Here is a 12,408-nt window from a genome sequence, read left to right on the forward strand (position 1 = left end):
CAGAATCCCTCAGCAGGAGGTAGGCCAAGCAGCCAACATATCCCTTGCCTACTCTTGCTTACATCACACCCTCAAGCTGGCTCTGGACGTTGGCTGGTGGGGAGCAGGGTTTTCTGCTCCAGACTCCCAAGCTCTGTGGAGAAGCATGATAGACTCCATTCCTGCAGCCTTTGCATGGTCATTCTGCAAGAGATATCTGTCCTACGGCAAGTTGGAGTTACTGAGATTGGGTGGAGAAGACCCTGGGGTAAAATTGGACATGGGATGGAGGAGGAGGTTGAAGAGGAATTTACACTGTAACTGGGGCTGAATGGAATATCCTCTGCCCTGATAGGTGGAGCCCCATGAACCTATACACAGCTCTGGGATACTTGCCTCACTCATGACACCTATATCTAGAGCAGAACCCATGATGTAGAAGAATGCCCCATTTCCCTTTTTAGTCTGGGGATTTGAAGGGAAAGAAGGGGTCAGTGGCTGTCTGTTTCTATCTTTTGGAGCATCAGTGAGAGACAAGAAGGAATAGCCCTTTTTGGTCTTGGTCCCTAAGCCATGGGCCATCTGTATTCTCCAGACTAGATGGGGAGCTTAACTGGATAGGCCTACAAGAGTACAGACTAGGATTATTAAAATTCATCATTCTGGGGTAATATTCAACATCAGACAACCAAATGCCAAAAGCTCTCTGTCAAAGCTACAATGTGAACTCTGCAAATCAGCCAAAGTGAGGAGCCCAGATGAACTCGCTCACATTACATGGAACTTTAATGGTTCCCAAATGTTTACGACACAAAAGCCAACCCAAAGGAATATTGCCACTTACCACATTTTACAAAGTAAAAGGATTATTTTTAGAGACTCCTTGTATATTTTGGGAGGAAACGGTCCCCATCGATCTCAAAGCACATTACAGATGTCAATTGAACACTGAAAAAGAATCACTGCTCCTGACCCGTCTCCTGCCTCTGTGCTTTTGTGGATTTGGAAAGATTATCATGGAGAACTCGGAAATCATCTCCACTGGGAAAAGAAAAAAGGAATGAATCTGGGGAGAGGGAATGATAACTGCAATAGAGCTGTGTAGTCTCAGTGGGTTGATCAGAAGTCTATTTTTTAAACCAAAGCACCTGCAAAGCTGGCTAATTACATCATTCTCTGCTCTGGAATCAATGCACAAAACCACTCGGCTCTCCTTATTTCAAACTAAAGCTTCATATAGAAGGAAACTGCCTATGGATAATGGTGGCAATATTTGGTGCAAGGACCGCTGGCCTCAATCCACTGTAAGCACCAGAATTCATTAGCAGGACAGCTTTCAAAATGCTAGTAAGTCACAGTCCTCTAGGGGGCACAAAAGGCCCATGTTCAGAGGGATAGCCAGGTCCAAGACAATAGAAGCAGGACCTGAGTCTTAGACCCAATACATCACCCAGTGCTCATCAAGGCAAGTGTACTCCTTAATCCCCATCAGCTATTTTACCAATCCCCCTCCCCTCCCCTCTGCTAACCATCAGTTTGAGTCTGTTTCTTGGTTTGTCTTTCCTTTCCTTTCGCTCATTTGTTTTGTTTCTAAAATGCCACATATCACTATACCTGAAACTAATATAACACTGTATGTCAACTCTACTGGAATTTAAAACAACAAAAAAGAATTTTGCAGTAGATACGATATATACGTATCAATTTATCCCATACATACAAACTTACATGATGTTATATGTCAATTATGTCTCAATAAAGCTGGAAACCTTTTTTTTTTTTTGGAGGATGGTTGACACACAGTGTTACACTGGTTTCAGGTGTACAGCTTAGTGATTTGACAAGTTTACACATTATGCTGTGTCCACCACAAGTATAGCTCCCATCTGTCCCATTACATCCCTATCACAGTATCACTGACTGTATTCCTTATGCTCTGCTTTGTATTCCTGTGACTTATTCATTTTAATTGGAAACTTTTTGTTAAAAATAAAAAAGAATTAAAAAAATTAAAAAAATAAATGTAACATTAAAAAGAGAGAGAATGAGATTAGGATTCCAATCCTCATCCTTCTACCTTCTCCCTGTGATACTAATGGATGGCTCGATGTTTTCGGAGCATGTTTCCTTTACCTATTGTTTTCAAATGATAATTCTTTGGAGGGTTGTGGGGATCAAATAAAATGACTGGGCTCTTTTTAAACTTAAAGGCTCTATTAATTTCCAGGATTTCTTTTTTCCTCTGTGTAAGGTGGGGGCAAGACATAATATATGCAAATAATTGTATTTGGATCATAAATTAAGTATGGGGCCAGACAAAAGGAGAGCAGATGAAAGAAGGTGGGAGGAAAGAGTCAAAGGAGAAGCAAGGCATTCACACCTTTTCTTTTTTCCTGCTGTGCTCCTCACTGCTCTACTCTGTAGAGGTAAACCAAGGGTCAGAAGAAGCTGGCCTTGCTCTCAGCTTTGTGGCTCACCTATTGGGTTGGACACCCACTCATGGAAAACAAGGGGAAGGTGCAAAGAGCTCTCAGGAGCAGCTGCCACCAACCAGGGTAGGATCAGAAGTGGCAGCACCTCCTGAGGGGGCGTGGAGTGCATCACACAGCAGGAACAAGTCTCCTTCATCTTGGTCTCATAAGGGGTTACTATCAAGTTTTTCATGATAAATATCAATGAACTAAAATTAACCTTCCTTTAATTGGAAAGTTACAAAGAACTGGCTTGTCTGGTTAACTGAGGGTAATTTAAAAGGAAAATATACCCCTTCTTTGATCCTTTTGGTTGAACATCTTTTAAAAAATGTAAACCTTCTCTTTTGGCTGAAGCTGTATAGCATTCTCTTCATTTACCAAGACTCCCTGTGTGTGAAGGATCCTGAAGGTCCATGATGTGGTCATTTCTCATTTTGCCCACAGGCAGGAATAGACCAGTTAGCTGATAGAAGGCACCAGGTTGGCATCCCACATCGACCATGCTGGTCTGTAGACATCATGAAGGCGTGAGCTCTCACAAAGCGAGAAAAATGTTATTTCTTGGTAGAAAATCATCATTAAATAAGAGAAAACTTTGGTGAAATTTGAGAAGATGATTAACTTGTCTTTTACAGATAAACATGGGATCCAGATGGTTTTTGATGGGAAAAATGTGATTTGGGAGAAAGCAGGAGTCAATATAAATACTGCTCAAGTTGCAAATTTGGGGGTTTGAGGTCTCAGGACATAACCTTTATGAAAGTTGACGGTCTACTGTAGAGATAGCAAAACGTAACTCGATTCTTGATGGCTGAGGTTGTGGTGGGGCCTCAGAGTCCTACACTGGGACAAGGAGACAGATGTGGTGGGTGCAGGAAATTGGACTGTATTTTCACATTCTGACTTCAAGGCAATTTAACAAATAAATTCTTGGTTCGGTCATTACTTGTTTCATGAGCCTAAGAGAGCAACCTCTAGAGATGAAAACAAAACAAACACTTCATTGATTATTTAGATTTATTACATTGTCCTCCATCCTCGAGTTACCATGTAGTTCTATGAAGAGTTGCCTGACCCAGTTAAAAAGAAACCCAGCAACTTTTATTTAATTAACAACAGAGGTTAAACCTAATAGAACGCTGTCTTGAAATTTTTACACATCTTCTTTGAGTAAAGCCAGAGAGAATATGGTCCCCAGGGAGTAACATTATGAGGAAGATGAGGATGGGTTAGTGGTCAGCTAAAGGTAGAGGCCACATAGAATGAATGGTGGAGAGAAAATAGGCAGCAATAAAGAATAGTAGCCCATTGTTTCTATTTCTCTCCTGCTGCACTCCTCAGCCCTCCATTCTGCAGGGAGACAAATGATGAGGAAGAACCACACCATCCTTCACCCCATCATTTCTCCCTGTACATCCACAGAGACATCCCCAGGAGCTAAATTCCCAAGTGACACCATTGAACCAGCAATGCCTGGGCTGTTTGCGCAAATGAGTGTTTTCCATGTGGTGTGCTGTGTACCTCCATCCTGGAGCACCTGCTGGAGGAGGCTAGTTCTTTCATAGGACAGTGATAGAAACCAAAGGCCTCTTGCAAACCCCGTTGGATCTACAGAGACCCGAGAGACACCCACGCATGTTTACCTGGGGAGCCTGCCAGGGAGTCCCCTCTGCTGAAGGCGAAGGTACGAGACACAGAGACGGGCACTAGAGAAGAGTCAAGGGCCAGGGATTTGTGAGTTGCAAAAGGTAAGATAAACATAAAAGGAGAAAGACAAAGAGCAAAGTGTGTGAGTCAGTCTGTTCTTGAATCTTCACAATGTTACATTTCTCCGCAAAAAGGGAATCTTGCCTCTGAAAACAGGGAAACTGCCTACCCTCTCACAGAATCGCTCTCCAGAAACAGGAACATAAAATAGTCTTTGCTCAAAGTCTTCTGAAAAGATGCACAGTAATCTTAGAGGGCATTAGACCTGCCGATGACAAGATCAGGCAGGCTCCCTGGGAGGTAGGGGGTCGCGGGGACGCGGCGTTCTCTCTGAGCCAGCAAAGATGCTGGGAGTCCAGCAAGGCCTCCCCTCACCACCCCGGGCCTCCCAACCTCCACACACATCTGACTGCCTGCGGGATGGCTGGAAGCAGAGTGCGTGCTCCTGCGGTGGCGGGGGGCGCCCTGAGGAAGCTGGACCCTGCTTCAGACTCCTCGGAGCTCCTCGTGGTCAGTGCTCCGGAGGAACAGTGCATTGCTAGATCAAAGGCTGTTTCTGTCTGGGAATCTGTCTTCCTCTCTCTCATCTAATTATCCTGGGAGCCCCTTCCTTGGGGACTAAATGAAGTCGGTCTGCAGGGGACAGCACACTGAAACTGGCAACTTCTGTAGTCTTAGCCGCTGCACCAGGTGATTTTACTGACATCACCCATACACTCAGGGGATTTGCAGAGCTTTGTTCCTACCTGATAATCATTTGGTCTGACACCAGATGTCAAAGAATATTGGAATGGACTCCTAATGTTGTGAGACATACCGGAATAAGAAACCCCAGTCTCAAGAAGCATCCTAGAGCTTCCTGGGCTGCAAATTAAATGTACACTCCAAACAGGTAGGAGATGGTCTCTCCCTGCCTGCCTAGCCCTGTGCACATCTGTTTTTCCTACCCTGAGCTCAAGCCTGGTTCCTTCAGAGTTCCGGGCTCATCGTAATCTGCTTGGGTTCCCTGGCAACCAGATCCAAGAGAGAGAAGACTGATAACCTCAAATATGACTCTGAGGCTAGGCTGCAGGGCCAGTGTTCTGGCAAACCTGCCATCCCATTTATCTCCCTCAAAGGCTAATAAAGCTACAGGCTGGCTTCGAGGACAGTGGTAGTTTGCTAGATCAAGACTCTACAAAAATGTACTGCCTTAAGCTCTCCTTTGACTGCAGGCTGACTTTCTCAGCCAGTGAGTTATGCTGGGTGGCTGGACCCTGGGCTGAGGGCACACCTGGCACAAGTGCAGGGTGTGGCAGCCTTGGCAGATATCTCACACTGTCCTCCACTAAGTGGGGGGCGGGGAGCTTATACGGTACAATGGAAAATGTCTCCATACCTTACTACTGGCTAATTCGACTTCTTTCTCCTTATGAAGATTTATAGAGATGCTCAAAAGTGAGGGGGCAGGGAAGAGCTTAATGCTCCTTTTTAGTTAACCAGTTTTGAAGGAGAGATCAGTATTGCAAATTTACTCCTGTCTCACTGATAAGATTAAAGGAGAAATGGATAGAAAGAATGAGAGACAGGAAGGAAGCAAGGACAGAAACCAGGTAACGTGTTCCACAACTCTTAAAATAATTTTTTTTTAAAGAAAAAAGGTCATCCATATCAGGCGGGCTGGGGAACCTCACTTGGCTCCTTGTTCCCACATCTTTTGGGCTTCTGAAAGAGCCAGAACAGGGCCCCATGTCTAGGTAACATTTAGAATCCTAGGAATTACTTCACTTTGAGCAATCCCTAACGTGATGGATGGAAATCTCCTTTAGAGAACCAAGATTTCCCTGGTCCTGTAGCCCATCCCTCACCCATTCCACAGTTCTTGTTCTAAGATGGTGATGCTTTCTTCATCAACCTTGTTTGAGATTTGTTGGCTTATGTTAGTGTAATAATGTACCAGGGCTTTTCTTTTCCATTTCTTCAGCTCATGCTGGGCCACGCCTTGGGTGGGACAGGTACTTCAACTTCATTTCAGCCTTCTGCTGGGCTAGGATATGAATTACACTGCAAACTCTTCCAATATTTCCACAGAGAAATTGCATTCCAGAACGTGATGGGTCTCAAATCTGTATTTGAGATTGTGTGAACCAGCCAGGACACTGGAATGCATCAGGGTAGTCATCAACTTGCTTGGTAATTTGGAGCAAGTCAATTCCTTAGTTTCTCTCTGTTAAAATGGTATCTACCTTTCATGTGCCAGGGATCATGATATCACAGCTTTGGGATCCTCTGATAAATCCCAATATAAAGCACTATGTAAAATCCTTTTTTATGATGAGAGAAAACACCCCATTTGGCATTAAAATAGCCACCATTGTAAACACTAACAGCTGAAAGCAATGCAAAATTCAGACTCATGAATCAAAAAGAAATCTAGAGAAATCATTCTTTCTGGATCACACTTATATTCCAATAAATGCCATGCCTTCTAAACACAAGTATAATAACTCCACACAGGAAACAGCGAGAAGGTAGAGCACAGAAGGGACAGAACAAACCAGCCATCAGCCCTGTGGCAGCCCTCACCATCAGCATGCACAGCCACCTGGCAGCCGCTCTCCACTAGCTAAGATGTGGTGACGAGGAAAGAGAAGCAGGTAAGCACTATATTGCATCAGCCTGGGACTTGTGTCCTAAGACCTTGCAGTCATTTCCTCCTGATACCTTAATGACATACCAGGGTTTTCAAGTAAAGGCCAGTGAGTGAATTATATCATAGCAGAGAAGGAACGGCTGAACCAGAGCACACCAATCACCTGCCTGCATTCCCCGGCAGGTGACAATTTTAAATGGTGCCCCTCCCCTCACAACTTCCCGCCCTGTCATTCATCACTTGCCCATGAGCAGAGAAGCAGGAGAAAACATTCCAAACACAGAAACTAAGCACCTGTGGTCTGTGGGTACCTGGCAGGAGGCAGTGTTCCAGGCAGAGCATTACAAAGAGGCTGCCAACATTTGTGTTAGCCCCAGCCCAGGCTCAAAGTGCTCGGTCCAGGTCCCCAGAGTGGGCTGAGGCAGGACCACGATGGGGGCAGATGAGGGAGGGGTTTGAGAGATACATACGAAAGACAGAGGATCCAGCCAGACTTCCAACCTTCCGCACATCGTTATCTAAGGAAAGAAGGATATGATGCGTTTCAGAGGCAGTTCAGAAAACACACCTTCTTAGGGGAATGCCCTTCATCCACCCCACCTCCCGGACCAACCCTGCAAAAACCAGGCAATCAATGTAAGTGTAAAAAGCAAAATAAACTTGTCTTTTCATATGGAAAAGTACCACCACCCACTCCTGACACTTGATAATGTTATAGTCTACCATGTACTTCTGCAAACAAACTCTCTGTATATGAAATGACTCTTACACTCATTTTACAGAGGAGGAAACTAAAGTCTAGGAAGTTAAATGGCTTGTACAGAGTCCCTAAGAGGAGTCAGGACTTGAACCCATATAACCCATTGCTTCCCCAAAAAGCTCTGGCTTGGGAACTGGAGTACCTGAGCAAGCAGTGGTCATGATGGCTGGGACCCCATAGTAGGTGAAGGCTCCATTCTCGAAGCGAAGGCCTTCCTTCCCAACCTCCACTTCCACTTTACCCTGGAGAAAGAAGAAAGTGTACTAAGGGTGTGCATAAGTCCTTCCAGTTCTCCTATTGACTACAACCCTAAAGTCTTCTGTCTGGATAACAGGTGGGCTGATGTTCTTATCACAGGGAAATGTGAAGTCTGTCTAGATCCATTTCAAAAATAGCACCTCCAACTTCAGTAGCCCTTTGTAGTAAATTAATTGCTTAGTTCATCAAAGAGCATCCAGTCCTGACTAACCAATTTGCTTCGTGATGGCCCTTCCATAACGAATGTCCCAGCACCAGCTAGTGTCAGGCTCCCTGCATGGGACCTGCTTCTCCTGCCTGTGTCTCTGCTTCTCTGTGTGTGTGTGTCTCTCATGAATAAATAAATAAAATCTTAAAGAAAAAAAAAAACCAGTGGGGCAGTGCACAAGGCCAGGGGCTAGCTAAACCCCTCTACTGGAGACGTACCCACTCTACTCCATCATCAACACTGCTGACTGGCCAGACTAACTGCCATCAAGATTCCACCACTCTTGGGACACTAGCCAGTCACAACAGATCCCTATGGTGAGTCATGGACAAATGCCCACCCCAACTGGCCTTGCCGCAAGGTAGCAGGCTGAGTCTTAGAACCCGGCACCAAGAAGGCACAGCCATTCCTCTCCAACCAGCCTGGATATGCCCTCATCTTGCCCTCAGAGGGTCCCTAACTTTCCCACTCACCTGCAGAAGCAGCACAAAGTAGTCCACAGGGCGGTTACGCTGGTAGAGGTAGTGTTCTGGGGCTTTCTTGTTCTTCTCATCAAACTTTAGTTCCTGGATCACATTCGGATGTTTCAGGAGCCGGAGCAGGATCTTCTCTGAGAGGTACAGAGATTTAAAGGGCTCCACTTCTAGGGGAGATAGGGAGGCAGGAAGAATCAGCAGCTGGAGGAGTCAGGATAGGCACGACCTGGCTATGTGTCTAGAGCCACCTCCATTCATGCTCCTGGGCACCAAGCTGGCAGGGCTCTTGTGATTCTCTTAGGGAGAGAGAGGGGGGTCTTATACCCAAGTGTGCATCTCAGTTTTTCCCCATGGCCTCTGGGGATGTATGTCCCTAAGCTGGCACACTGGAGAAAACAGATCACCGTTTTGGAAATGTCAGTTTTGCTATTCATTTTCTTCTTGATTTTATTTAAAGTTGTGCATAAACTTAAATAAAAAGGCAATTTTGCTAGTTGCAATAACATGGATGAACCTGAAGGACATTATGCTAAATGAAATAAGCCAGTCACACAAGGACAAATATGTCTGATGCCACTTTTTTTAAAAAAAGATTTTATTTATTTATTCATGAGAGACAGAGAGAGAGAGGCAGAGACACAGGCAGAGGAGAAGCAGGCTCCATGGAGGAAGCACTGATGTGGGACTTGATCTTGGGACTCCAGGATCATGCCCTGAACCAAAGGCAGAGGCTCAACCACTGAGCCATCCAGGCATCCCTCTGACACCATTTATATGATGAATCTAAAATAGTCAAATGTGGGACACCTGGGTGGCTCAGAGTTGGTGGGCATCCAACTCTTGATTTTGGCTCAGATGGTGAGATCAAGCTCACCTTTGGGTTCTGTGCTGGGCCTGGAGCCTACTTAAGATTCTCTGTCTCTCTCTCTCCCCCTGTCCCTCCCCTCCCCTTATGCATATGCATGCTCTCTCAAAATTTTTTTTTTAAAATGTAATAAAACAAAATAAAATAGTCAAACTCATAAAAGCAGAAAGTAGCTTGGTTGGCCAGGGTGAGTGGGAGGGGCGCATGGAAAGATACTGGTCAAAGGGTGCAAAGTTTCAGTTATGCAGGATGAATAAATCCTAGAGATCTTCTAGCTCAGTGCCTGTAATTAGGAATACTGTATTGTATACTTAAAATTTTGCTGAGAGAGATTTTATGTTAACATAGAAAAAATAATAATAAATAATAAATAAATAAGGTGGGAGGAAACTCTTGGAGGTGATGGATATGTTCATGACACAGACTGCGGTAGTAGTTTCACAGGTGTATACTTAGCTCCAAACTCCTCAAGTTGTATACATTAATAACGTACCGCTTTGTGTATGTCAATCTTACCTCAATAAAGAGGTTTAAGGAGAAAAAGAGTAATGGTAAAAAGAGCACAGATAAGTAAGCCATATGAATAACAAAAGCTTTAATACTATAATCAAATGAAATATGGAGAATTTAATCTGATTTGTTAGTATGACATGTATCTGTTGAATGAAAAGAAATTCCAAGTTAATACAGAGTTAATTACTTAAGGGATACGTTCTCAAAAATGTGAAGCCTTGCCGCATCACATTTTTATATTAACAGATATTATTTTATGTTATGTTATGAACAGATGCAGCTGTTTTGCTGTGACAGGCAGCCAGTAGTTAAAAGAAATCTGTAATTAGGACTAGAAAACATGTTGAAAACTACTTTCATGAAGCTCCAATTTAAAATTTTCTGTTTTCTAGCACCTGGAACAGTACTAGGACTCATAACACACCCAAGAAACCCATGTTGGATTAACTGATAATTGAACTTAGTCATGGGTGTGATTATTCTAAGTCAGCACCTTCATTAGGCCTGGATGAGAAGGATGGAAAGTTCAAAGACAAATACTATCTTCTTTATAAGAAGAAGTTTGTATTTGGAGCCTCATTTTTTTTTCTAAAGATTACAAGTTTCACAATCGACTTCTGTATTTTAAGAACTTGTAGGTCCTAAGCCTATGTGGTCCTGGGAAGGTCCTGGGCCTTGGGCCTCGTCGCCCTCCTCAGCAAATCCTCAGGGGCACCTCAGCTCCAACAGGATGGAGCTCGGCCTCAGGCTCCTGCCAGGAAGCAAGGGGAGGAAGGGAAAAGAGCAGCAGTGGTTTCTTTAGCTCCCTTCTTGAGAAGAAGAGAGAAAAGCAGAGTTGAGGTGTACTTCCACCCTAGAAGATCAGGGCTGGGGCTGAAAATGATGATATGTGGCATCCTGCGGCCCAACCTACGGCACTCCCTCCCTTGGAACAGAGGTTCTGTGTCTGCTGTGCATAGGAATTAGGTTGTAAGGTGAGGTGCTATAGATGTAATTGGTGCACGGGTTTCACCTTCTAGATCCTAAGGAGGGGATGTGGGGGTGGGCGGTCATACCTGTGGCCATGAAGCGGTGTGTGGCCAGCAGGAGCTGCGGGGAGATCTTCACCCTCATCTCTGAGTCGGAGAGCTTAAACAGGGAGAAGTCGTGCCGCTTCCTCTCCCGGTGCGGGACCCTCTGCTTTTTCCGGTTGTCTGCTGTAGGGGCACAGGGGACAGATGGGGGCCATCTCAGAATCAGTTTTCCCACAGTCACATGGGACAGACGGATCCTTTGGGATCTCGTGAGTGTCTGCAATGTATCAACTATAGGTGACCTCACAGCTTCTCTTTCCCGGGGAGGAGAAGGGTGCTGATAAGGGACAGACAGCAGGACATGCCTCCAGGTCTCAGTATCACGTACACGGAGGTGGTGTGGACTGGAATAGGGGAAAGGCTGGTCTGGTGCCTCCAAGGCTGGGGTTCCAGTGCCGGCTCCCCTCCTTACCAGCTGTGCAAAGTCTCTAAGCCTCGGTGTGTCTGTTTTCATCTACACAGTGAGGTTCCTAAGCAGCGATAACGCTTCTCCTCATCCTGTGCAGTTAGTATGAAACTCAGGGCAGGTTTGGCAGAGCCCAGCAAGATTCTGCCTCTTTTCCTGTCCCCAGAGCTGGGCTCACCAGGTCTCTCTCTTCCTGCTGATTTAAACTCCGTGCTGAGCAGTACCTGGGGCATGTCACCGAAGGGATGTAGGTGGTCGTCTCCTCTTCCCACTCACAATTCTCCTGCTTCAACCCTAGCCTCTCCCCAGGTAGAGAACTGGGAAAAATCAAGGGAAGAAGAAAGGGGAAGGAATGGGAACAGCCCTACAACTTACAAAGTTGGGTTCTCAGGCAAAGCCTTAGAGGGACTTTAGATGGCCTGTGATACTGATGGGGAAAATCTGCTTTTTCCAATTAAATTTTTTTCTCTCTTCTTTTTTTAAGCTTATCTTCAAGAAATATTTTCTTAGGAATAGGGGGAATGTTTTCTTTGGTCACATATTTTTTTGCTTTCCCTTAGTTTTGAGTAAAATTTTGAAGTGTCTCGCCTATTTCACAGTGCTAAGGAGAGCAAGGAGAGCGATTTGGGTTTTCTCCAGACTTGGCCTGGAGACAGACAGGGCTGCAGGGAACTTGTAGTGCAAGCCGAGCAGATGCAGTGGACATTAAATGGAATGAAGCCCAGGGACGAGGAACCAGGGCCCTAGAATCTGGCTCCCCGGTATTCTCCTCCTTTTGGAGCTCACTTCAGCCCCATTTTCTAGAAGTTTGGATTTCCTTCTAGAAGACAGAAAGTGCCCTTCTACCGTGCTGTCCTGTGGGCCTATCTTGGACTCACGGCTGCTGCTTTAACTTTCCTTTTGCTCCGATAACAACAGTGGCAAGATGCAGACCTGGCTGTCCTGTGGGTCAGGGTCAAATGAGAAGAAACACAGTATTCCTGGTTCCGTGGCCTTCTCACAGCTCTTAAAGAATCCTTCCAGAAGCTTATTTATAAGGGCAGGAAAACCCTAACCT

The 12,408-nt window shown here is 45.1% G+C and overlaps 1 protein-coding gene across 6 annotated transcripts in view; it reads right to left on the minus strand.

Moving 5' to 3' along the window:
• CNNM1 (cyclin and CBS domain divalent metal cation transport mediator 1) overlaps positions 1 to 12,408 on the minus strand; it is a 59,151-nt gene that overhangs the window by 19,993 nt on the left and 26,750 nt on the right. For 4 of the 6 annotated variants that reach the window (XR_012020744.1, XM_072805741.1, XM_072805739.1 and 1 more), the window contains exons 3-7: positions 10,928 to 11,068; positions 8,492 to 8,661; positions 7,695 to 7,794; positions 7,263 to 7,310; positions 4,097 to 4,159 (exon numbers count right to left, since the gene is read on the minus strand). Coding sequence is in view for 5 of the 6 variants with exons in the window: in XM_072805741.1 (XP_072661842.1) it covers positions 4,097 to 4,159; positions 7,263 to 7,310; positions 7,695 to 7,794; positions 8,492 to 8,661; positions 10,928 to 11,068 (522 nt within the window). In the remaining variant the exon portion in view is untranslated. The remainder of the gene's footprint in view (positions 1 to 4,096; positions 4,160 to 7,262; positions 7,311 to 7,694; positions 7,795 to 8,491; positions 8,662 to 10,927; positions 11,069 to 12,408) is intronic. The other 2 variants (XM_072805740.1, XM_072805738.1) reach the window with 1 other exon arrangement.

The sequence above is a fragment of the Canis lupus genome, chromosome 29, assembly GCF_048164855.1.
Source record: "Canis lupus baileyi chromosome 29, mCanLup2.hap1, whole genome shotgun sequence".
NCBI lineage: Eukaryota > Metazoa > Chordata > Mammalia > Carnivora > Canidae > Canis > Canis lupus.